This window comes from Trematomus bernacchii, unplaced genomic scaffold, assembly GCF_902827165.1.
Source record: "Trematomus bernacchii unplaced genomic scaffold, fTreBer1.1, whole genome shotgun sequence".
Taxonomy (NCBI): Eukaryota; Metazoa; Chordata; class Actinopteri; order Perciformes; family Nototheniidae; genus Trematomus; species Trematomus bernacchii.
Window position 1 is genome coordinate 17,747,102 of NW_022987973.1, and position 27,108 is coordinate 17,774,209.

General features: G+C 40.1%; 1 protein-coding gene across 18 annotated transcripts in view; it reads left to right on the forward strand.

Annotated features, from left to right (window-relative positions):
- The window catches only part of madd (MAP-kinase activating death domain), a 45,555-nt gene that overhangs the window by 3,937 nt on the left and 14,510 nt on the right, over positions 1-27,108 (forward strand). For 8 of the 18 annotated variants that reach the window (XM_034116797.1, XM_034116800.1, XM_034116805.1 and 5 more), the window contains exons 2-21: positions 3,079-3,291; positions 4,825-5,463; positions 9,084-9,387; positions 10,456-10,587; positions 10,716-10,829; positions 11,267-11,347; positions 13,194-13,250; positions 14,379-14,551; positions 14,923-15,158; positions 15,250-15,406; positions 15,527-15,630; positions 15,715-15,914; positions 16,407-16,660; positions 16,904-17,037; positions 17,945-18,043; positions 23,413-23,521; positions 23,629-23,815; positions 24,326-24,476; positions 24,791-24,994; positions 26,368-26,418. In XM_034116797.1, the coding sequence (XP_033972688.1) occupies positions 3,233-3,291; positions 4,825-5,463; positions 9,084-9,387; positions 10,456-10,587; positions 10,716-10,829; positions 11,267-11,347; positions 13,194-13,250; positions 14,379-14,551; positions 14,923-15,158; positions 15,250-15,406; positions 15,527-15,630; positions 15,715-15,914; positions 16,407-16,660; positions 16,904-17,037; positions 17,945-18,043; positions 23,413-23,521; positions 23,629-23,815; positions 24,326-24,476; positions 24,791-24,994; positions 26,368-26,418 (3,445 nt within the window). In that variant the 5' untranslated portion in view covers positions 3,079-3,232. The remainder of the gene's footprint in view (positions 1-3,078; positions 3,292-4,824; positions 5,464-9,083; positions 9,388-10,455; positions 10,588-10,715; positions 10,830-11,266; positions 11,348-13,193; positions 13,251-14,378; positions 14,552-14,922; positions 15,159-15,249; positions 15,407-15,526; positions 15,631-15,714; positions 15,915-16,406; positions 16,661-16,903; positions 17,038-17,944; positions 18,044-23,412; positions 23,522-23,628; positions 23,816-24,325; positions 24,477-24,790; positions 24,995-26,367; positions 26,419-27,108) is intronic. The other 10 variants (XM_034116801.1, XM_034116808.1, XM_034116814.1 and 7 more) reach the window with 4 other exon arrangements.

A 27,108-nucleotide genomic window follows, 5' to 3' on the forward strand; every position in this document is an offset into this window, starting at 1 on the left:
TATTTATAACACTTGTTTTTTAATGTCATAACTATAGATGTATATATATCTTTCTTTCTAACCGACTTTTGAATTAATTAATTTCACAAATTATGAGAATTAGGTTAAAGGTGGGGTAGGTAATTTTGGAGAAACCAGCTCAAGTGCGCTAGAATTTGAAAATACACAACCGGAAAAAATCTGCCACTTCCTTACAGAGCCCCTCCTCCAACACACACGAACGTGCACATGACCAATGAGGGCACGAGATAAGTTTGTGCACAGATGGAAGGCTGACAGGCAGGTAGGCCATCCAGTTATTTTAGCCGGGCCGGCTAAAATGATTGGTCGTGCTTTTTACAGTACTACGGCTTCCACAGATGACATTTTTTTATGGATTTTTTGTCAAAGCATTTAAGATATTCATTGCTATCGGGATGTTAAGAGCATTCCATGGAATATAACAACAAGTGTGTCTCGAGCCGGTTTCTCAAACTTACCTACCCCACCTTTAATTCGTTAAAATACAAAATGTTTATATTAATTTTTTACTCATTCAAATGTTTCTTGTAAGTGATTGTTTGCTCATTTAAGACTTGGCACATATTCTAGTAGAAAACACGGCGTAGTCCATTTCCCCCCAGGCTACTCTTTCAATAGCAATGCATAAATGGAACTGCTGGTAAATGATACATCCATTAGCTTACCAGTGCAGGGATAACAGCCTTTAAGAGACAGTGAAAGACTGCTGGGAGTGTTTGTGTTTCAGGGTGGAGGTTTTGTATGTAGTGTTTGTTGGTTTTATTAAAGGCTGTTTTCAGCGTTGCATGACACGTTGTTTAAAGGAGATCCTGCCACTGTATATTTTCATCATCGCACACAGTTGCTGATGTCAAATATGTTTGAGCACTTTTTTTATTGTCTCTGCTTCGCTTTGAAGTATAATATATGTATGATATAATAACATATTAGTGTTAGGTTTCAGCAGTGTAAAGCATCACGAGTTAGCAGTCATGTTTAGGTGCTTGATCCTCAGAATAAAAAAGCAAGAGCTTCTTTGTGACTCAGAGCCACCATTTTATAACGCTGGGAGAAATCTGTTGAGGGAGAATCAGAGATACCAAGTTCTCTGCTTCAACTGACAAAAGACTAGACTTCACATCAGACACAAGTTGTTCTTTGAAATAGAAATGCCTTTCGTTATACTCTTTTGTTGCTGTTCACACCACTGTAGATGAAAAGCACAACAACATTAATGGCATTGAATGAACAGTAGTTAAATAACATCACATTATTGCAGCTAATAGGGTGACATGAATTATCAGTGGGAATGTGAAAAGCGCCTAGCACAATCCCAACCCATAATCCTTACCGTCCCCTGGTTGTTTTGTTTGTTTGTTTTTTAAACAGAGTGGTTTATGCATCAAATGAACAGCTCATTCAAAGCACTGCTCCTGTGAGATGATTGAGCAACAGTGTAGTTGTAGCTTTGTTTGACTAAAGCACAGCCGACTAGTTCATCGCTCATGTCCTGTCACCGAAGCAGCTGAAATATTGTTGTAATGCTGTCGGTGAAAAGCGGTTTAGCTGTACTTCATGGTGCCGGGTTGGAAATGTACCATCCTGCTGAGCTTACAGTTTGGAGATTATAGTCTCCTGACTGTGAGATGATGCTAGCCTGCAGCTGAAAGTGGCTCCATGGTGGGAAGAGCCTTCTGTAGAGGGGCTGCAGTAACCTGTCAGTCACTGGGCCATAGAGCAAACTGTGAAGGTGCTTATTCCACCAAGACCCGTAAGCTGCTTACCATTACAGCGAGCTTCTAATGAAAAGTCTGTTATCCTCCAACGAAAACAAACGGCTAACATATTGATCGTGATATGGTTGCAACTTGTACGATCATTTTCATTAACAAAATTATCTGCTTATTATTTTGTAGGTCTATTTAATGTCAGGAAATACTGAAAAATGTCTAAGGTCTTGCTTTTTAAACTCTTATTTTCTCACTTTTAAACAAAAGGATTTTCAGTTTAATTTGATATAAAATGGAGAAAAGTATGATGTCTCCATATTTGGGAGGCTACAAACGGAGTTTTCTGACAAATTCAAACGATTCACAAACTTGACACAATAGGGTCTGAAATATCAACAATCAACATATCCGTGCAAGTCATAACAGAAAAATCAGCGCTCAACGTCTAATCAAAGTTTTAGAGGAATGCATTTTTAATCCTCTCTGTTTAGAAGGATGTTTTTTTTATTTGGCTGTCATGTCTGTCATCTTTTGTGCTCCGCCAGCGTGTCATTGTATGCCATCTACTCTCTCTGTAGAGATGGTAAAAACGTCAACATTGTTAATGTCTTTCATTTTTCATGCAAGATATGTAGATGTGACATTGAAATGACATTTGCGAGGTACAATGCTCTTAAGAAGAAGAAAAACATCTTACAATATTTGATTTCTGTCATGTTCAAGTGCTTTTGTGATGAACAGTCAAACAAAAGTGTTTGGGTTGTTTTTCTTCACTTTCAGTCTTCTCCAAAATACAGTTTAGTGTTGCATTTATGCTTCCTGTCAATGGTAAATAGTGAAATAAAACAGATCTCCGGATGGGTTTTTGAGGACAACACCACATTGCTCTCTGTCTGCTCTCGTGTTTACCCAACCAATAAAACTCCTATCTCGTAGATATATAAAAGATTAGGAGATGCCTCTCTAAACGTGCTTGTATGCACACAAACCATCTTGTCATGTGGGTTTGAAAGACTGTCTGTTTTAAATAGTTAGCACTGACTGAAGTACTAGATGAGATGGATACAGGAAGAGGGGAGACCGCTGCGAATAGAATAGAATAATAGCTTGCACCTTGACATTTTGAAAAAAGTAAAAGACCATAAATCATGATGCCATATTTGGCCCAATTATACAGCTCCGAAAAATCATGTGACTGGTCGGTGTTATGCAGTGCTGGTGGAGCAAATGTCTACATAATGCATCCTCAAGGTTTCTCATCTGTTGAAATTCCAGTGTTTATTCAATTATGTCCATAAAAACACATGACTTAAATTAAAATAGTTTTCCTCCTTTTCTTGTGTTGCAGGTTTTCATTATTTTTGAACCATCACTATGATAATCAAAGAGCTGTGTTTCGACTTTCCACCGGATCTCTCCCAGTTGTGATGGAAAGGCAAAACTGACTCGAGAAGGACCATAAATCCTGGATGCCATAACGTAAGGGACGTTGTCAATCAAAGATGGAGAAAAAGAAACCATGCCCTCGCCTCCTCGACTACCTGGTGGTGGTCGGAGCAAGGTAAGAACTTAACCTGAAGTGATATCGTAGTTTTAGTTCAAAGGAGTAAACGGGTCATCATAGGGAGGTAGGGCTGCTCAATTAATCGTATTTTAATCGCAATTACGATTATGGCTTGCAACAATTACAAAAACAACGTAATCGAAATAAAACTATGATTTTTTTATTATTATTACTTTTTTTTTTTTTTTCAAATACATTTTTTTTTTTTATTAGTTTTTCAGTTGAATTATACTTAAAGTTCAGGGTAATCAACTGTTAAAAACATACTGTTCAAAAACAATTTCTCCAATAAATTGATGTTTTCAAAGTAAATGGATAATCGTTTTTAATAATCGTGATATCAATTATTGACCCAAATAATCGAGATTATGATTTTTGCCATAATCGAGCAGCCCTATAGGGAGGGTGTAAACACTGTTTTGAAAACGACTGTTTAGGCATAGTAGTTGAGGAAATATAATGTATTGGACTGATTTAACATCGATTACATTTTATCTCAAGTATATACGTACATAGATGTTGTGTGTTAGGGATATTGATGTCATCATGACTCAATCATTTTGAATGATTTTGCTGCTCAAGGGGATGTTGTTGCAGAGATTCCAGCAGATAAACCCAGAGTGATCACACAAAAATGTGCACAAGGCAACATCATCACACAAAACGCTGTATGTATGAGTCCACCTAGCACCTACAGCTAGCTTTAGCTTTAACCTTGGCATTGTGCTAGTTACCTGTTTACTTTACAAATGTCAAGAGAACATTTGAGTTGCCTCAGTTTCCAGAGTCGTAAAACGTCGCCTCACAGGAAATGAAAAACCGCGTTGTCTTGGCATATGATAAGAAGACAAACTGGACTTCCTGGTAGTCAAATCCTCTTCTTATTCTACCCTGCAAAACACTCTTTAACATTATCCCTCTATTCCTCTCTTATTGTGTTGTTGATCTCAACACAGTTTTGTCATTTGTTTATTTTAAGAGTGAACTTGATTGAAACTTCAAAGATTTTGCTTTGGATTGTATGCAGCACCGTATATGTGGCATGCATAATGAAGGATAGTAGCACACTGTTTCAAGCACAGTAGCCACAGGGGGAAAGGACGATTCACATGAACACCGTGAAATTAGAGGATTGTCAAGTCTGCCGCTGTTTTTGGAGTCACACTCCGAGGATCTCTACTGAATCGTTTAAGAAATGATGAATGCTTAGTTGTGGTTGGGATGGTTTTCAGTAGTGACTTTACATTTCTTGGAATTTAGCAGCTAAATATAGTTATACATTTGCTTTTATAAGCTACCGACTACTGTCACGGTTTGTTAGTCATTGCAATCAAGAGATCAAGGTCTCCTCTCCTCACATAATAACCATTTCAAATCAAATTCAAAACTGTGTTTGAAGGGATATTGGATTTGCAGATACATCAGATATGAGTACGGAAAACATGATCATAAAACGACATATAACTCATGAAGGGCGCAACACAACAGCTTCTTTTAATACAAAGCAAATATTGTCCTTCTCTCCTCCAGGCAACCAAGTAGTGACAGTGTGGCCCAGACCCCTCAGCTCCTCCGCCGCTACCCGCTGGAGGACCACCATGACTTCCCACTTCCACCAGATGTGGTGTTTTTCTGCCAACCAGAAGGCTGCCTGAGCATACGCCAGCGCAGGGTTAGCCTTCGCGATGACTCGTCCTTTGTTTTCACCCTGACAGACAAGGACTCGGGAACCACTCGTTACGGAATCTGCGTCAACTTCTACCGCTCCTTTCAGCGAGGGCATCATCGCGCCCGTGGGGACAAAGGTGGCCATGCGGAGACGTCCTCACAGGCAGCAGAGACCGCTAGTGATGGATCAGATGCCAGCAGTGGAGGCCCACCATCCTCAGTGTTATCGCCACCTAACAATGCTGAGTCGGCAGCTACTTCCGGGGAAGAGAGCGGAAAGCCAGGTGCCGAGCCAAATGCCGGCAAGTCCCCGCAGCACAGACGCAGCGCTGCTAAGATGGCCGCCAGGAACCGCAACAGCACGCTGACCTCACTGTGCATACTCAGCCACTACCCCTTCTTCTCCACCTTCAGGGAGTGCCTTTATATTCTCAAGAGGCTGGTGGACTGCTGCAGTCAGAGGCTCACCCAACGAGCTGGGCTCCCTCGCACCACCCAGAGGTGAGACTGGCAGCTCTTTCTTGTTGCTTACTCTATTTTTTTTCTTCTGCTTACCATTTCATCATGGTCCACATCAAAACATACATGAACTGTTTTAGGCCTATCTTGGTTTCTTCTTTAGCTGCTATTAACAATGATTTCATTCACTAGAAGTCAGTTAAATACGGATTATATTCATGCTTGCCAGTTGATGATTGCTTATTGCTTTTGACAGTCCATGACCTTTTTTGTTGAGCCACCCTCAGGCCTTTGATCATAAGGACTCATCAGGCGGGTCGCCCTGAGTACGTTCATATTGCCAAGGGCATAAAACCTTTGATTTAATGAAACTATGGCATTTACGTTTCAACCATGAATTGTTATGACTGACATGTTTGCTTTATTTAACTCTTGACTTTACGGCCTCGATTGGGATGACGCTGTAAGTCATAAAGAAGCCGTCCCCTGATAAATGTGTACATGCACACCTACTGTATGAAACCTTTAAAAAAGAATGAATCGCTCTGCTTAAAAACTATGATAATTAGGTAAATACAGCTCATGCTTGTTAACCTTCATCATCTATAAGCTGTTGATTAACATAATTGCAGTCATACTGATATTGCATGCAAACTATGAACCACACAACACAGGGTTGGCACAGTTGTTTAAAATCCTTTTTTTCTCAAGAAGGCTGAATTTTTTTTTACGATAAATAGCAAAGATTTGTTGCTCTTATAGTGTTCCTGCTGATATTGTTGCCAGTCCCTACGGATTCTATCCCCCCCCCCTCCATCTGTTTCTCCCATATTCCACCTGTTGTGTGTTTGTTTATTTGTGTTGCAGGAATATTATGAGAGCCTTTGTCTGTGGCTCCATGCAGTTTTGCAGGCCATCTGCAGCTTGTGTCACTTTTTCACATTGCGCTTTATGCTATCTCGACCCACCTCAATGATAAATAATAGCGACAAAACCACAGTGTGTTGGAAAGGTTTTGTTTTGCAGCAAATATTATTTCACCAAGTGTGTGATATATGTTAAAGGTGGGGTAGGTAATTTTGGAGAAACCAGCTCGAGTGCGCTAGAATTTGAAAATACACAGCCGGAACAAAACTGCCACTTCCTTACAGAGCCCCTCCTCCAACACACACGAACGCACACATGACCAATGAGGGCACGAGATAAGTTTGTGCCCCGATGGAAGGCTGACAGGCAGGTAGGCCATCCAGTTATTTTAGCCGGGCCGGCTAAAATGATTGGTCGTGCTTTTTACAGTACTACGGCTTCCACAGATGACATTTTTTTATGGATTTTTTGTCAAAGCACTTACGATATTCATTGCTATCGGGATGTTAAGAGCATTCCATGGAATATAACAAAAAGTGTATCTCGAGCCGGTTTCTCAAACTTACCTACCCCACCTTTAAGCTGAGTTACAAAGAATGTTTTTTTTGAAAATAATATAGGATATAAAATGTTTTCTTTTAGAGTAGTTCAGTGGGGTAATTTCTATTGATAGTTGGGATGCGTTTTGGTTTGCCACTGAGGCAAGGCTGAAGGTAAAACTCTTTTCCAGGAGCGTATTGGTTTTCCTTCTGAAACACCATAGGAAGAAATATCAAAGTCATTTGCCGGTTAGCCTTTAGGTGTTGAACGTAATCTATCTTGATTTCTTCTTGAAGTACCACCAGGATTGATTGATTTTATATTTAGTTGAATATGCAGTAAACACCCAGAGCTCTACACTGTATTTAACTCTGTTACATGTTTGGATGTGGCAATTTCTTTGCAGTGCGCTTTAGGTTATTCTGTTGCCATGGGTGACACATAATGGATTGCAATTTTGAAGAAGCAAAGTGTTAATTAGGCTGTCGCTTCACACCGGCTTAGGCCCAGCATGATTCTATGATTGTCGGACCCCCGTGGTGAACATGTTTTCTAGGGCTGCTACTAACAATATCTGTTCATTATCGATTCATCTGCCGATTATCTGCCATGTTTTTTTTCTATTAATGGTTTTGTCTATAAAATGCCAGAAAATCCGTTATAGTTTCTCAAAATGGAAGAGGAGATCTTTAAATGCCATTTGAATGTTTAAAAAGATATGTTCAATTAAATATGATGTCGGACTGTAAAAAAAAAAAGTACATTTACATATGCAGCCTAAAAAGACAAATGTTTTTATGTGAAAATGACTTACTAATGAGTATTAGATTTTACAAATATTGGGTGATTTGTTTTTGGTCGTTCCACTAATCAACTAAATGGGGCAGCTCTAATATTTCCGTTACATTCCTTTATCTATAACTGTATATATATGTATAAGTGCAGCTTTCCCCCTCATCACTACAAAGGATTGTAGGAATGTGTAATGCACAGTTAATCTCACATCTAGACCTTTTCCCCTGGTAAAATGCTGTAGCGGCTCCCCATATCATTAATATAGATCACTGGTTTCCCTGAAAGCCTGGAGAAGGACCTTTTTAGCCAAAGGCTCACCCAACCTCATAATGTTTTTTTCCCCCGACATGGTGGGTTGAAAAGTGGTGTGGCACTGACGGAGAAGGAGGAGAGCCGCTGCCTGATAGCTGCGAGCGCTTGGTGCTGTGGTGCTCTGACAGATTGAGGTCTCTGGCTGCCTTTGGGTAGCAGCTGCAGTTGGTGGGAGGGCTCCAAAGGACTAATGATTATCTCACTCCTTGCCACACACACACACACACACACACACACACACACACACACTGAGTATACACTCCAGAGAGGGTTTAATGACACCATGTGTGTGGAGAGTGGAGGGTTTGCACATCAATATTGCGGCAATTGCTTAAAAGCTTCTTTTTTTTTTCAATCTCATTTGGTAATTATATTAGTGATTTATTTTGGTTTGCTGACGCTAACTGTTAACACCAATATAATGAGCAAATTATTTTATTTAATTTGTTTTAAATCCTCAAATTAATGATTTGTAGTATCACAGCTAGCAACAGTTGTTTAAGAACATATTTTTCATCGTTGTTCCTTCATTTGACAGAGGAAAGTGTGACATTGGAGATTGGGATGGGTATGACATAAGGTCCCAAGGACGTCATCAAACCTAGAAGTTTAAGAGTCACTGTATGTGTCTTGGTGTGTAATCATGCTGTTATATGCAGTGGGGTTACTCATAACTGTTCAAACTTAAAGTAGCTTGGCCCATGAGAAGCAATCAGTTGCAGTTGTGTTTCGAGTAGCATTTGCAATGACATAGCAGTGTCACTTAGAGCTAGTGCTGAAATGACTTTGACATCTTTTATGCTTTAGGTCTATCAAACCATAATGACAGATATTTAATGAGTTCTCAGATTTGATTATCTATTGCCTCTCTCGGTTTTATTTCATTACAAATGTTATATCTCATGTTTAAGATAGAAAGTTGTCAGAAAAAACAAAACCTTTGAAAAACCATCATAGTGTCCCATGACATGATTTCTTCAAATTGCATGAACGTCACTGCATTGGACTGATAAGAGAAAACCAAACAATTTAAAGATATCACATTGGATTTCAGAAACTTGAGGTTGATTTTTCAATTTCATTAAAATTAACGAGAATAATCTGTAATGAAATAACGGAATTATACGCTCTGTTTATGACCTTCCCAGGGACACGATGTGGCGGGTGTTCACGGGGGCGCTGTCGGTGGAGGAGAAAGGTAGCCAGCTGCTGGCCGACCTGCGGGAGATCGAGTCCTGGGTGTACCGGTTGCTTCGTTCCCCGGTACCAGTGGCAGGTCAGAGGCGTGTGGATGTGGAAGTCCTGCCCCATGCACTCAAACGGCCGCTCACATTTGCCCTGCCTGACAACTCCCGCTTCTCCATGGTGGACTTCCCCCTGCACCTGCCCTTAGAGCTGCTGGGTGTGGACGCCTGTCTCCAGGTCCTCAGCTGTGTGCTGCTGGAGCACAAGGTAAGGACGGCACAGCAGTGAGTTCATGGTGCAAACTGCTTTTATCATTCATCACTTTAGCCAAACCTCTTTGTTCTCCTTTATATAAGACCAGGAGGAGATGTGTGGTTGTCTTCACCAGTGGGATTTTATTTAAAGACTGAACTGATTTTTTCAGGGAGAAAAGAGTGGCCAAGCTATATATAGTGTGATTTGATCGGTCAGGGGATACTTCAGTGCAGCTGCATGCCCCCGCCTGGATAAAATACATTTTTAAAGAGATCCTGAGGAATGATGCCCAGAGTGACCTTCATCCGACATTTCCTGGGTTCCGTACAGTCCCCCGCTGTAGCCATTTCATGGGGAGTGGAGAAATCATGATGGCAAAAAGAAGCCTGCGGACACTGTATGACTAAAATGAAAGACTCTTCATCTCTGTCTCTCCTATGTTTAACACTAGAAGCATTAGTAGGGATGTAATTCAAATCCTCGTTTGGCTGGCGATGGTGTAGTGTTCTGTTGTTGCTATTGTCTTACCGTGACATTGATACACAGGCTCATTTGCAATTACCCCAAGAAAACCTAAGCGTCACAGCTTCAGTCACACCGCTGAAAAAACATACTGCTTGATAAATGCTGGACAAATACTCTAAAACTAGCATTTATCTGGGGCACCTACCTTAATAGATGTTTCCATTCCAAAAAGTAGTTTTTATTTACCCCATACCTGTATAAAAGGCTGCCATCTTGTATTCATCCATTTATTTTCCATGTGAAGATGAATTCAATACATCATTAAATTCAGTCAGGCTGAACTAAGTGCTGCCTGGAAGCTTTCAGAGTGACATCCTTTTAAGCACTTTGTGCTGCCAAATAATTTTTTTTTTTATAAAAGCTCAGTTTGTAATATTGCTGTACTGAATCCAAGGCAAATTCAGGATACCACAGCTTTATATTATGGACAAAAAAGAAAATATGGAAAGATTGGACACATATTTCTGTGATAGACCAGCAGAAGAAGTTAACTAGCTGGTATAACAGTATGAACATCTACCCATCAAGTGTTTCCTGTTTCTTGTTTACCCTCAGGTCATTCTTCAATCTAGAGATTACAATGCTTTGTCAATGAGCGTCATGGCCTTCGTTGCCATGATCTACCCTCTGGAGTACATGTTCCCCGTCATCCCCTTACTGCCAACATGCATGGCCTCTGCTGAGCAGGTAACACTTATCATTCCTCATAGATACATTCAAATAAATGGGTGATTCCTCAAAGTTTTAAATTGAAATGTGATCCATTGTGTTAACATCATGTTGTGACTGACCGGTATGTGTTCTCCTCCCCACAGCTCCTTCTTGCCCCCACTCCCTACATTATAGGAGTACCCGCCAGCTTCTTCCTCTACAAAGCTGATTTCAAAATGCCAGATGATCTTTGGCTTGTGGACCTTGACAGCAGCAAGGTCAGAACATTAACTCAATGCCCTTCTCCTCCTTCTGATCTTGTTTAGTCTGTGTTATTGATGTCCAGATTTAGAAGACAGAGAGATCTATTAGTTTAACAACCTTTATGCCTCCGGGATGTCCTCCCATACATTCCATTCTTATGAATGCGATCCCTCTCGAACGCCTTGAAGGAATTTCTTCAAATTTGGCTTAAAAGGGGAATCGAGGAAGAACTGATTTGACGATTCACGAAACATGTACTTGGCCTTGAAAATGTATATGCTAATTGTTACACTACACAAATCTCGAATAAAATAAAACCGTAAAGTGATGACATTTTAGATGTAAGCCTCACTGTCGACTGTTTGTCAGAGGCATACAACTCTAAATTTTATTTTAAATAATTTTTTTTTTTGACTTTTTTAATTTATTTTTGTGTTTTACTTGTCTACAGGTTATAGCACCTACCAATGCAGAGATCCTACCACCTCTTCCAGAGCCTGAGGCACTCGAGCTCAAGAAACATCTCAAACAAGTACTGTGTGATTTGCGTGATTCCTCCTAAATTTGTATCTATATAACATTTTTAAAATCTGCTGTGCTGTGGCATCTGGGTCTCAGCCCAAAGCTTCTGCTGGCACATGGAGCAGTCATGAACCAAGGGGCTGCTCTGGAGCTTTCATGTTTGCTCCTGTGACTGTTAGCTATTTGCACTTCTTATGTAAATGTGAAACTTCTCTTTCAGCAGTGTGAAGATTAGGGGCTCCCTTCCTCAACACAGTTGTATGTATTGTAGATGAGTGTGAGAGCCTTGGAAATTGGTTTTGTAGTGCACTAACTCAAACAAATGGTTTTTTATCTTTTTTTCCTGTTTTCTTTGCATGCTCTAGCTCTTGGAGGTAAAATCAAATACTAGGACCCTGCTACCCTTGCAAATCCTTTAGTTACGCTGGTAGTAACTAACTTGTCCCCTCTAACCCGGTTCTCCAATATAACACCAGAACCTGGTTCTGATTCATGCGACACCTCACTGTTTAGTACTTCCACGCTTTGAGCAATCACACAAAAACCCTTCTAAAATAATGCCTTTAAGTTGACCAGTTATGTTAAACAAGAACAAGTGGTTCACGGTAAGGCTCACATATAATAACAATTAATGACATTTTTCAAATCATATTTCACATGTTTTTAAAGGAAATCATTCAACAACAACTTTATTTTCTTTTTTTTACCATACATCCAACTTTACGTTTTTAGTAAATACAACCAACACAGACCTTTCGTCATATGTTTTCTGTTTTGGTTAAAACCTTTGCATGCACATATTTTGTTTATTTTCCTTGAATCAGAGCCGGTTCATAAGCAGTGTGTGTGATTAGCAGCTCTTCCCTATGTGTGCGGGTGTGTGACTGAGAGGCTGGTGTGTAGGAGTGTGCAAAGCCTCAGTTTAGCAGTTGTATATTTGGAAACAAACACAATATTGGTATCTGTGAATGGAGAAAATGTCACTGAAGACGGTTTTACTGATTATCTGTAGACTGTGATGCCAAAGCAGAATGCTGCTGATGTGAGAGTCATTGAAAATACTTGCACCTCGAACGGGATTAGAAAAATGAATTTGTCCTTTTTAAGTGACTGATTTATTTTCTTGCACAGAAATGGCAGTTGTATCATTTCAGCTGACCCAATATTTTATTTTTGAGCAGTTAGACAATACTACTAAGGCTTTAATTTTGCTTCAGGTTCTTTATTGTGCAAGTATTTTCTCAATGTTTTTGAAAAGATCTGCTGTTTTTGTATCAGTCATCACTCCATTGTAACCGCTGGTGTATCCCAGTTGGTCACCATGGATGGTCTCCATGTGTCTTTTAGTGGCTGTTTTTATAGGGTGAAGTCTGGTTTTTGGTCACATTTTTGCTTGTCTGTGTTTCTCACTGTCTTTCATGTTGATCATAAAAAATCATCATCATCCTATTCCTCTTTCTCTCCTCTCAAAATGTCTCTCTCTTCGCTCTCACTCTCTCTCTTTTCTGGCTATCCATCACTTTCTCAAATCAAACACAAATGTATCTTTTCTTAACTCCTTCCTTCAGTCAATTATAGTATTACAAATTGAAACATTGATGTCAACAATGTAATCAGCTTATCATTCACCAAGTTAGATTGATTTGATTACCCTTTGTTTGGGCACAACGATAAACGAAATGACTGTCAGCAAAAAGCAGACAAATAGAGAAGCACTGTTGAAAGGAGACAAAGAAAAGGAAAGGGCCACGATGATGTTGTGGCCCTCCCGTCATGTGCTGTTCCAGTGTCGGTCACAAAGTTTCCATCCCAGGCCTTCATGTGATTCTCCTCGCATCTCTTTATCCCCTTCCCAGTGTCTGGTTAGGTTGACCGTGATCACCCAAAAGCAGATCTTCTCCTCTGAAAATAAGGTTACTCATTTCTCCTCCTGTGGAATGTGTAATGCCCCTGCACGGATATCTTCTCTCTCACATTATTTTGCTTGTCACTACTACTTGTCTCCTACTCTTTCAAGACCTGACTAAAATGCATAACAACAGAGTCACAGAATGCTGCGGAGCGGTTTTTTGATACACTGCTTAGCTCTGGCTTGAGCATGACTGAATGTGCGTGCATCTATCTTGGCATCAGTGAGTGTTTTCGTAACCAAAACAAGATATGATGAAGCTAATCACAAAGTTAACATTCATCCAGACCCAGCAACTAAATGTTCCATTATGCTAAGCTAAACATTGACACTTGAGTCTGCAGCAGTTCCCTCAAAACAAACCATGCATAGTAACTGACTTCCCTTGTTCCCCTTCTCTACAAAGTGACGCGCCCACCACAGGCATCAACATGCACAAATCTATTCCCTCCGGTCCCAATTCTTATCCAATTATTGCAGTCTAATTGTTTTCCCTCAAAAGAGATGGTTAATATTTATAAATGTCCCAGATAGGAATTATTTACCCCCAAAATAGTCATTTTCACATCAATTACTCACCCAATTACCTTGAATTCTTAAAGCTTTTCTCGCATGCCTTTTTCGACGCAAATTAAATGAAAACATCAGGTTCAAACTCTCATACAATGTGTACCCTATATTCCAAGTTTCCTTTATTCTGTCATTACTCACTTCTTCCCAAACGCATACATTCTTCGCTAAAACTTTGCTATTTAAAAAAAGCTGTGCATGTGTTTGGAAAGAGTGAGTAAAAGACAATAAATGAGACTTGGATTATACCGCACGAGTTGTGTGAGAGCTTCTAAATGGATATATTAAGGCGGTAAAACTGAATTAACTTAAATTCATCAAGAATTTTCTTTGGTTTTTAGATTTTTTTGTCCATCGCCAAGGCATGCGATAAGGTTCCTTTAGGTTGAGTAATTGATATACAAATGGTCATTTTGTGGGTGCAGTATTCCTTTAATTGCAGAAATCATTATGAGTAACTAAATGTTGATGCCAATAGTGGGAGTGGTCCATAACAGCGCTCTGTTTATGTATTCAAATCCACTGCCATGTTTATAACTTGTGTCACTTTTACCTCTTCTAGGCCTTGGCCAGCATGAGTTTAAACACCCAGCCCATTCTGAACCTGGAGAAGTTTCAGGAAGTTCATGAGATGCCCCTGCTCCCCCCCGGACGAGACAAAGCCTCGCCTTCCTCCACAGAGTTCAACCCCCTCATTTACGGCAATGACGTTGATTCTGTGGATGTAGCAACCAGGCAAGACATGACTGTCTATTCCTATTGTTCATTTGACATGTTTCTTTTGTCCATTAAAAGTGGGAAGAACTCTAAAAAGGGAAAATATATAATAAACAATTAGATGTAAAGATTCACCAAGATGGAATTGCAGAGCTGAAAACAACAATTTTCTGTTTCTTGTCCCACATACTGATATGAAAAACAATATTATGTATCTTACAAACTGCACAATTTGAATTATATATAGATATTTTGGATTAGAAATCTGAAATAATTATCAGCTGTAATTATATTATCTGAACAATAACAATACTAAGATTTATTTTTAGACATATTTGATTGACGAATGAAAATAAGTTTTTAGCTGACTGAACTTGTTTCTTTCACAGGGTCGCCATGGTACGGTTCTTCAACTCCCCAAATGTTCTCCAGGGGTTCCAGATGCACACCCGCACACTGCGCCTCTTCCCCCGACCTGTGGTGGCTTTTCAGGCCACTTCTTTTCTGGCATCTCGGCCTCGCCGCTCTCTCTTTGCAGAAAAACTTTCTCACACCCAGGCTGTGGAGTACTATGGAGAGTGGGCTCTCAATCCTACCAACGTCGCGTTTCAGAGGATACACAACAGTAAGGCTCACTAAAGACGATGGCCTGTATCTCGTCTGATATGCCTTAAAGTTCGTTTTGTTAATATCATGCTCTGCACACTTTGTTTCAGATGTGTTCGACCCCTCCTTAATCGGGGACAAGCCCAAGTGGTACGCTCACCAGCTGCAGCCAGTACTTTACCGAGTGTACGACGGAAGCTCTCAGCTGGTTGAAGCTATGGCCGGCCCCTTGGAGGATGAGGGCAACGAGTCAGATCCCACAGACAGGTAAGACAAATTATATATATTTTTTTAAATCCCACAACAATTAAATCTGCTTAATTAAGTTGATCATATTATTTACTGTAAGAGGTTTAAGTTCTTGGTTTTACATTGAATCTGTTGCAGTGGCAGTGACAGCGAGGCTTACGATGACTCCAGCTCTTCCTACTCCTCACTCGGAGACCTTGTGAGTGAGATGATCCAAGGTGACATCCAGGGAGACACACCAAGTGAGTAGTTGTTTCAATATCACTTACATTGTGAGCATTTCATACCATTTACCACCCTTGTAATACTGGACCTTGATGTCTTAGGCTTGGACCCGCCTACCCATGCTGCACTGGGAGACGCTAGCGAGGTGGAGTTTCAGGACTTCCATGACTTCAGGGAAGGCTCGGAGGGTCCATCCAGTGGGGACGGGCCTGCAGAAGCCTCTGATGGACAACCTCTTCGCTCCAGCTCCAGCACAACTGCAAGCTCAAGTCCCAGCACGGTCATCCAGGGAGTCAACCAGGTGAGTTATTCAGTGTAAACTTACATTCAAAAATATTTTTAAGTTTGTAAATACCACTTTTAAAAAGAGAGTACAAGGGCTGTCACAAATAAGGATTTCAATAAACAATTATTGTGGCCAAAATAAATCACGATAACAATGATTGTGATATCAATAGAAGAAAAAAACACTTTATGACTTTATTGTGCATTTTTTCTCCTTTTCTTTAGCATATTGTTTTGTTGTTGGTGGGGTGTTTGGGGAGGGAGACATAGCCAGAACTTAAAGAAACAAATAAAACTTAAGAGGCGATTGTGATTGACACAATATTATCAAATGTGTATTATCAACCTGATATCAATGCTGATATATCCAACACTATCAAAGCTGTACATTTTTTGGAAAATATATATGGCGAAACTAAAGTAATGTAGAATTGACCTTTCTGTATTGAAATAAGGGATAGGAGAACAATAATAATATTTCCCATTAATCCTGTGCTAATTTCTCCAGGAGGCGGGGGAAATCCCTACAATTGAATTACCAGCAGGTGCCGCTCTGCAGAACCCTGCCTCCGGATTGGTCAGTCAGCCGCTCCTCAGGCCTCCGGCTGACGCTGGCCTGGCGGACCCAGCCAACAAAAAGCAGGAGTATGACAACCCGTACTTTGAGCCTCAGTATGGCTTCCCCTCAGAGGATGACCCTGATGCAGAAGAGCAAGTGGAGTCATACACCCCCCGATTCAACCAGAACCTCAATGGCAACAAGTGTGTTAAACTTGTTCATCACTTGAATGAATGCATCATCATCATTCAAATGGGCTCTTTGACCAACCATGCAATGTTTCAATCAAAACCCAGCATGTCAAATTACTCACTTCCATTCATGGTGGTCTTGAATCTGTGGTGGTGTGATGTTGTGGTATGGTGTGAGTGCTTGAGTTTCCCATAGTGTGTGGTTTTGTTCCTGTGTCTATGACGCATATTAACGTCTTGTGATCATTTCTTCAGGATACAGCGTCCTTTACGTCCCAGCAGCCTGAGGCTCCCTGGAGAGTCTGATGGAGAGGGAGACAACAGCTCGCCAAACTCCACCATTTCCAACAGCAGCACTGACGGTTTTGGAGGACTCATGTCCTTTGCTAGTAAGAATATTGAAAATGCATTAGGTTTCTATAAAGTTAACTCTAGCTTGTAAAACTTGAAAAGTGGGCTGATTTATATGGGTGATTATGAATTGGATCACCAAAACTATTAGCACCTGTCAGACCCAGTCCACCTTTTCTTCAAGATTAAAACATTTAGCTTTAACACGCCCCCTCACAAATGTATAATTTACATTAAAATGTGTATGGTGGGTATAGTTGCCTACCTTCATGAGAGCAAACATGATGTTAAAAAATGATAAGGGCAATTGCAATAAACACTATACTGTATATCAGCCCCCCCTCCCCCGGCTAAACCAAAAAAATCATACGGCAAACAAAAAACAACTAATTCAAGTGATATGTGTTTTGTAAGAGGGGTCAGACAACTTTGCTGGTCCACTTGGCTCTGTAGAGATTTCTAGCGTCTCTTTAGAAACTCTGGTGTTGGTCGTCCAGACTTAAACTGTTTTAGTTTGCAGAGTTCGCATATGGCTGGTTTGAATGGGAGATTTAGCTCTTAACAAAGGGCCAGCTCTTCCCTCTGTAGTTGGTAAAGATCCAAAATGGCTAAAAAGATTGTGAATGTTGTACTTTTGTACATGAAGTGACCAGTGTATTAAGGCAACTGCATGCTAACCGGTTCATATCAACTTAAATGTTAGTGTGTTAAGTTCAGAACTTTTGTTTTACAAGAAGACTTCTATATTTACTATAAGTGAATTAACAACTTGTTTTTTTAATCAGTTGCCTCTTGTAAGTAAATGCTGTTTAATCACTGTTTTGATGAGATTTGTCCAACATTAATCTGAATAGTGAATAACTTTTATATACAACCATTTGTTCTGCATAATTATTAGAATTGTATTTCGTCCTTCTGAACCTGTCACTATCTCTCCCACTACAGGCAATCTTTACAAGAACCACGGCACCAGTTTCAGTCTGTCCAATCTTGCTCTTCCGAACAAGGCAGCGAGGGAGAAAACACCTTTCCCCAGTCTCAAAGGTAGGACAGCACCATCTGACCACTTTACACCTTCCTCATGCAATGGGTTATTCCTGTCAACCTGTCCGAACCAGTCTTTCAGTTTGGTTTGAGGTTGGTTAGAATATTATAGAATGTTTTGTAAGGGAAACACAGGTGCTGTAGGGAGAGTAGACTTAGTATCTTTATCATCAACATTTGTGTTTTTCAACCTAATTTAAAAAATGTTGGCTTTATTTTTGCATTCATTTGATGCTATTTTATCATACTAATTAATAATACACATATCTGACTTAATTCCTCTCATTTCATATACTATACCATTCTAATAATGAATAATCCCTAACTGCTCATGAATAGCAAATAAATCATTCATAACTATTGTAAACTTCTCTAAACAGAACAGCATAATATGTCCAACCAGTATTCCTTTTTTTTCATTACCACTCTTATTTAACTAATGAATGATATGTCCTGTTCTGCCTTTTTTGTTTTTCATTTCTGTTTTACATTTATTTTTGGGTAAAAGAATATTTCACTATTGATATTGAGGAGGAAATGGAGCAAGCAGGTTTGTAGATCTGTTTTTATAGCCTGACTTTCTTCCTGCTGGATTGCCAAACGGATATGGCACTATTTTATAGGAGAATATTGAGGATAAATGAAACTGTTTTTCTCTCTTAACAAGAAAATCCACTCAAAAACAGATTTGTTGTTGCCTCGTTCTTACAGAAATGTTTTCTCATTAAGTTGCCTATTTTTTCCCCTACCTCTCTATTATCTTTACATTAACATTATATATGGACTGTCTTCAAGTGTGTGGTCTTGGGTATAAACATATGCACAGGTATCATTTGGTATACCTGATAAATATGGAAATATTTGTCAGCAGTTACACACGAGTAAAATCCACAACATTGCCGTGAGCTGCAGCTGATGCTCACATTCTGCTATTAATTAAAGAGAGAAGGAAAATGATGCAGATACATCTGTCATGCTCTGCTGAAGTTACAGGGACCTAAAATACACTTGGGGATAGAGTAATGCACTGGGGAATATTAATGATACCTTATAAAGTTTAAAGGCTAATATGAGTTCTGTTTAGACTGGATTTTCCCTTTAACTGAGAGGAAAAACAGGCACAGCATGGTAACTCAATAGCTCCACTCCACGTGGAATAGCTGCCATTGAAACGTTCTGTTCCTTTGAATATGATGTGTTTTGTCTTTGTCGTCCAGATGACCCTGACAGCCCGGGTATGTTATGTCTGGTGTGATAGTCTGTTTTAGGCTTCTCTTTATCCTTGGAGTGACCTATACCTATCTTACACCCTGTTTGTCAGCATAGGACTAAGATAGAAGATACACCTTTTAATGTCATGTGTGTGTTTCCACGCCTCCCCTTCTGTCCCTTGCCATCCCGCTCTGTGTGACTGCTGGGAGTCTTTCTGATGCACTGCGATGCACACATTTCTAATCAAAAGATTTGTGCAAACTGTTAATGGAGTGGCATCTGCACATCCTCACTGCTACAAGAAGGATGCTCAGCCCTTTATGCATTTACCTAATAATGTTTCTATGTAGTTATATGTATGTCCTTGAATGTTGTTCACAGAGAGATCTGTCCTCAGTGAATGGAGTTTATTTACCCGCTGCCTCTCCGCTCTTGTATGTTGTTGCCCTTGCTTGTGTGGTGGCTCATTGTTGTTTCCTTCCCTTTTTTGAGGTCACTTTTTTAACACAAACAGTGTTGAAACTTTGACAATCTGAGGTTTTCTAATGAAGTATTTGACTGTGTATCATGATTATCTTCTGTGTTTTTTGCTCAATACAAGATTCCTGACCTACATTAGACTCAAATACTAAAGAAATACTCCATCCATTGCTCTAGATTTCAATTTGTATTGTTGATCCGGGCCATTCGGCACTTTTGCTTTAATCCACTGATGTGTATGTAAAACAAAGTATGAGCAGCTCCTACTTGGGCCTGTTGAATGTGTTGCTAAGCAAAACATGGCATTAGTCATCAGATCACTTTCAGGGTTAATGCCATCATCAGTACATGTTGTCTTTTTTCTTTTCTGTCTGTCTCTTTTAATTGGTTATGTTCTTTGATTTGGCGCCATGTTGAGTGTGCATGTGTGTGGTGTTTTGGAGTGATGTTCAGGCTGGTTGTGTCTGGCCCCATGTCCCTCTCTTTGTCCACCTTTTCCGCGGCACTAATTCTGGGTTTTGTGTGCAGTATTTGGGCTAAATTCTCTAATGGAGATAATAACAGAGGCCGGCCCGGGGAGCGGAGAAGGTGGGTTCTGCCCTTTTTAATCGAGTGAGCTGCATGCTTCTTCAAGCCAGTCAACTACATCTCCCAGCATTCCCCTCTGTGTATTTTCATTGCAGTCACCGTCTGTGCCATCAATGATTCAGTAAAGTCCCTTGTCTTGCCACGTCGCCATTTCCCTTCCTCAGACCAACTGTTATTTCACTCCAGAGTCACTTTATCTGTTGAACTAGCCTCATCACAAGAAAGATAGAAAGTGCATATGAGGAAAAAAAACTTGGTTCTAATATCAGTAATCACAGTAAATAGTGGAACAATGAATCGTGCAACAAATAACAACAGGGAAGCAAATTAAGCAGAGGATGGAAAACAGGATGCTGGGGAAACAGAATGAAAATAGAATAGACTAAACAAATGTACCAGCATCCGTTGTTTCTCACTGTGTCTCTTCTCCTTTAATGCTACCACAGAGTACAACATGGGGTTGGGCCCAAATAATGCAGTAAATGGGCTGTACAAAATGAGCGGTGACTACAGAAGAATTATGCAAATGTGCATCTGTCAAGAATCTTTTTATTACCAGTGAACCACACTTAGTCTTTTACCCGGCAAGATGTTTGTCATCAAAACTACAACCTGACAGATAAACAGGGTTGTGTCAACATTTAGATTAGACTCAATACTCCGGAGGTAAGGCACAATGATGCTTGGCATTGTGTGTGTTTGCCAAGTTGTCAGGCGGATTCTTGGGGACCTGAGGCTTTCATCTTAAATATAAGGAAAAAAAACGATATAATAGATTTTGTATTTAAATATATATTTGTATCTTTTTTAATGTGGCTGAGTGAATGTGTGTACACTGTCTGACAATTAAGAGACTGTCAAATAGATGTATTATTTCAATATAAACCCTTTTTCTGCGGTTACATTGAAGTTGTTGCTGGTCCAGACTTGGGATACAGCTTCTCTCTTGTTTCTCAGGTCGATAAATCATTTCACCCCAAGGGTCAAGTACCATTTCAGGAAACGCTGCAGCCTAGACTCTATTAATAATACTCTGGGCTCATTTAGCCTATATTGATGGAAACTTTCCAAGACTCCAGCACTGTTTGTTAAGAAAAACATTTTAATTTAGCTTGAGTTATGTCTGGCCACATTTGTGTTGGAAAAATCCATAACCATCTTTCTGCAGTATTGTTTATCATACTCAGAAAGAGCCTTTGGGTTTTAAGGGCTGCCTCTATGGCAATCACTTTCTTATTTATTCTAAGAACAGACGTGCTTTATTGGTTTGCAAACAAAATTGTGCTGAAGAATTCTTATGGTGCAATCAAAGTTTTGATATTGGGAATAAAACCTAATTTTCTTCTCCCCATGACACTTCAGAAACAATAATAAACAATAGATCCCTCCTGTCACATAAAACTGAGAAAAACCAGCCTGTACTGACAGATGTCAGATCAGAAAAGCCTTCTGTTCTCTGTGTGTAGGAGGGGGCTCCTCCTCCTTCCTTTCATGTCTTTGAAACACAATCAACAAGTAACTAAAGGCGATTGGTCTATAATTGTTTGGTCTTTGTGTAGCACAAGATATACTCACTAGATGCACAGTGTATGGTAGTAGAGTTGTGGATTACTGTTCTTAGAAAACCAGTACAAAGTTCACAGACACAGTGGTTTCTAGGATGTATAGCTACAGTTGCATATGACCTTTGGTTGAAAACATTTATTTTAAATAATGGTTTTAATCCTTTTGAATTGATTTACACATTGCCTTTCATTTAGACTAAACCCTTATCCCATCAGGCCTGACTCTGAGTTAAAGCTGGTCAGACTCTTAGTTTCTCTAAAGAGTTTGATCAAAATGGTTTTATTTTGTCAACATGTGAACAAATGGACCTTGTCGAGAAATGCAAAAAGACTTCAGCAGACATTAGCTAGATAATGTTACGTTCCGCCTGAGGGGCTCATAATGACTGATGGATTACATTTAAAGGTCAACAACTGGCTGTCAGACTGTCTTTCTCTCATTTTGTCAATATTGTTGAGGATGTGTCGGTCTCACTTGATTACGCTTTATTGGTATTGTCAATGGAATTGCAAGGATGATTGTGTGTCAAGTGTGGGTGTGGGTCAATTGATCCGTGCAGTGAGTCACAGGAGTTGCATGTTCTGGGCGTGCAGAAAGGCACATTTAAACACTTAGTACACACACATTGTCTCCCACTGCTTTAAATACATTGAAATCATTGCCATCATGGGAATTAATTTGAGCCTGTCTTGCCCTAACATCTATGAGATTATTAATACAGTGTGATACATATATAATGTCCCTCAAGTGTAAAATAAAATTGAACACATCTGTAACAAAGCATAATGCTCATTAATCTGCCGCTTGATTAAATGCTGCTTTGACTCAAGTCTGGGTCAAGTCTCACATGCATTTATTTGAGTCAATTAAGTGAGAAGATAAATAGACTTGCCTAACTGTTTTGACCTCTTTTTATAGCTATATTATAATACAATTCTAAAAAGATTGACCCAACTCCGACAAGTAGACTCGCAGATGCCGACAGTGTAGCTCATTTTCCTTAACCCCCACTCATCTCTTAATTTCCTTCAACGCATGACATCACTAATGCAGTTCCTCTACACACACTCCTCCGTCTGACCTCACATCAATGCTGCTAATGTGTGATCCACCAAGAGCACCATTTGGACTCCTGTGTGTGTCTGTGTGTGTGTGTGTGTGTGTGTGTGCACCATGTCCTTGTTTGATTTGCCCTTCACCCCTCTTTGTGTGATAATAGCCTCTAGCAGCTCCAGTAAATTGTCTGTTCAGCAGTAGAAAACCTTCAGTAGATTCCAGGTGTGTCTGTCCTCTACACACAGTGATGTAAAGTGCTGTCTTTCCTATTCGATGTGGTAGCTTTAGATGAAGTACTAGTTTACAAGTTGCTTCCTGGTTTACAGTTCCTGGTGAGCAAATACCTTTGTGTGTGTCCAGTTCTCTTCTACTGAGTGCTCCTCTGTTTGGTGACCTAGTAGTTTGTTTATGTTTGTTTTTCTTGTTGTGGCGTTCAGAAACCTTATTGTTTTGTTTTGTTGTTCCAGGCGCACGTGCCCCTCGAGCACTTGTGGACCAAAAGTCTTCAGTAATCAAGCACAGTCCGACGGTGAAGAGAGAATCTCCCTCTCCTCAGGGCCGAGTCAACAACACAAGGTGATGAATTATTTCAATCGCAACGCTTCGGTCAACATGATTAGAGCATATTGTCATGACATGTGTTTCATTTTATCAAGCTGAATTTGAGTTTGTTCTGATTTCAGTGAGAACCAACAGTTCTTGAAGGAAGTGGTGCAGAGCGTTCTGGACGGTCAGGGAGTCGGCTGGCTGAACATGAAAAAGGTTCGCCGCCTGTTGGAGAACGAGCAGCTTCGTGTGTTTGTGCTGAGTAAGCTGAACCGAACAGTCCAGTCGGAGGATGACACCAGACAGGAGGTCATACGGGATGTGGTGAGACCAACTTTTAACTGATGTACAATGAAATGAATAAATTATGAATTAAAATGACTTCCCAATTGTATACATTTGTATTTCTTTATTGGATTTAGATTGCTCATTTACAAATGTTTTCCTTCACTCATGGTTTGTTATTGTTGAGCAAATTTACATTAATTGTTCATTCTGAGAATAGATTATGTTGTCTGTTTAATGTAAACGCGAAAGGCCCATTTATGTCAGACACCAAGATACATTGAAGTTGCTTGTTTTATTTATTTATTGCCAGTTTGACCAATCTATGCATTTTACTGTCACATATATTAAAGAAAAGCAACAAATCATAATATTCATATATTGAACTCAATTATTGTTTATTTATTTATTGAAAACATTAGATGTTAAGTTTAGTTATGTGCATGATGTGCATAAAGTGTTGCTTTGCTCTCTAAGTTACAGTCTAGCAAACTGTAGACTCACAAAATGTTGAGTCATTATGAACCTTGTTGCTGTGTGTGTTTGCAGGAGGTGAGCAGGAAGGTGTACAAAGGCATGCTGGACATCTTGAAGTGCACAGTTTCCAGTCTGGAGCACTCCTACACCAACGCGGGCCTCGGAGGAATGGCCAGTGTCTTCAGCTTATTGGAAATAGCACGCACACATTATCAAACCAAAGGTACGTCCCCCATGTTTAGCACAGGAATGCCTAGATGTAAATATTTGCGACTTATACCATTTTCTAAAGACTCTTTAAGACTTTTTCTCCTGAGAAGCTTAACAGCAGCGGGCCTGTGCTACTAACACTTGTCTTTGCTTCATGTTTAAATTACGTTTTTGCACGCTATATGCTATTCACAAAAAAAAATAACTGTAGTTGTCCCTTCTTTGTCTAATTCTGTTAATACCCTCTCAGTTTAAACCCCACATATTTTCTTTTTCCTGTAATGTTGATTCTCTGTCTTTGGCCCCTTCATTGTGGTAAATTGGTAGACCCAGAAAAACGCAAGCAAAGCCCCACAGACAGTGCTGACAGCCCGGGCAGTAAAGAGAGTCCCACCGGTCGCATGGAGACCGCCCGCCCTCAGAACCTCCTGAACGTCCCACACCTGCAGGTGCCGCACCACGCAATGGGCAAAGGAACCCGCCATTTTGATACCCGGAGTCTGAACGAGGAGAACTTTATTGCCTCGATTGGTGTGTACACCACTCCAGCCCCGGTTGCATGTGCACTGTGAGATCCCCTGCCCCTGTGTCCTACAAGCTCATCAACCTAATTACCCCCCCTCCCCTCCCCAAACCAAAAGATCCCCTCACTTCTCCCCTAAATATTCTTACAGGTGTTATAATATTCCACCCACTTTGACCTCTACCACTGGTGATAATCACTGGAGTGGGCTTTGTAAAGAAACACTTTTTTTGTGTGAAAACGTGCTCCTGTGATCTTATGGTCTGTGTCTGGATTTGGAATTAAAACAAAATATTTCAATTGAAAACCTAAACAGCAGAATTTGGCTCTGGTTAAAATATATAGGCTTAAAAAGTGTATGGAATATTTGCCTGTGTGCCAGCCTGGACTGCGTGTGTTTGTCTCCCCTTCCTGAAACCTCTGTGCCCCCGTTTGCCTCCTCCCTGGACTTCTGTTGCCAGCCTCTTAGCACCGTGAATGCATGTCTTTGTTTTGGTCTTCAAATAGCTAAATCTGCAGTAGTGGACGAGGGAAACCGGAGGTATGTGCGTCGATAAGTCCAAATCGGTGCTCGTCTGTGCCTTTACTGCAGGTTTCTGCGAGGCGTGCTGCAGACAAAAATGGCAGCTGCCTTTGCTATCAGCATGGAGGGTGGAAGCAACACTCCCCAGTAGACAGTCCCAGGGAAAAGACACATTTTGTATTGGTCGCAAAAGAACCAACGAACAGAGAAAATCCTTAATATTTTCTTTACTACTTAATATTCTGACAATGTTTCTGGGTCTGTTTACCGGGGAAACTTTCAGTCAACCACCCTGACACCTCTCCTACCCGCACCCCTTCTCTTCCTGTTAGAAGTTGCACCTTAAATTCTACAGTCTGCTGTGAGACTTGCATCCCGGCTTCTGCAACTGCTCCATTTCACCTGCTGGCTATTCGGCCTCTCAACCCCATCCCATGCTCTTTTTCCAAATCAAACCTCTCTCACTCTCTCTTCCCTATTGCTCTGGAGAGCCAGACAAATGCAGTCGATGAAACCTGTGGCCTGTGGTCAGAGCCAAAGCTCATTGTGACGTCACTGTGTGGCTCTCCAGGACTCTGGGGCGGGGCTCCGGTGTGTTGTAATGTTCCCATAGTAGCTGTTTCACACAGTGGAGCCATTTTGACAACAAAATACTTATTTTTTTAAAATTGTGTCCAGATGAAAGCACAGCTACATGCAGACATTACAATACCCCTCTGTTTAACAATGATAGATTCTCAATGCTTATTTTGTTCTTTTGTTTTGATTTTAATGCTCATCCACCACACATGCCTTTTCAACCAACTCTCTGACTCTCTCTCTGTCTTTCTCTCCTTGCTTGCAATGCATCTTGGGTAGAATTGTGGAGCAAGCACCAGGATAAGCAAAAAGCTATGGAAAAACCACAGAGTAAGAGACTTTTCACACACGAAAAAAGAAAAGATTGGGGTGTTCAGCTGTTGACCTTTTTCCACCAGTGTCTTTATACATGAAGAAATAAATGGAGTGCTCCTAATTAGGATGTCTGAATGGATAACGAGAAGATGCTAATATAGCATAAGAGTAATCATTTGAGATTATAAAGTCGTGATTGGATTTATTATGTACGCCTTATCAGATTTCAACTTGAATTATTTCAATTGAAAAATGGAGAGTATGACTCTTTAATATTGGTTTATACCTATTTCACACAATTTCTGTGAAATAGGTATAAAACCAATATATTATATTCAGTATAGTAGGCATACTCTAGTGGTGTTAAATGATCTGTACATGAATTTCTCACAGATATAGTGCTGTGAGAAATGACATCATTGTTTTAGTTTCCAAAAATATTTCAAGTTGTGTTTAATCAAAACTCATGACAGCAGCCAGTCATGGTATGTTTGCTTAACACATGTACTCGGTTAACAAACCTGAGGTCATTACATACTGACAAACTCCTGAGGTGGGATGCAGAACATACTATAGAAGCCACCTGGGAATGTAGTACTGTATAAAAGTGTTTTTGTATTATTGTTTACATTTGTTTCCTCTTTGAATACAGCTAAAGCAGGTAATTTAATTATTCTATACAACATTTCAAAAGAAAAACGTTTT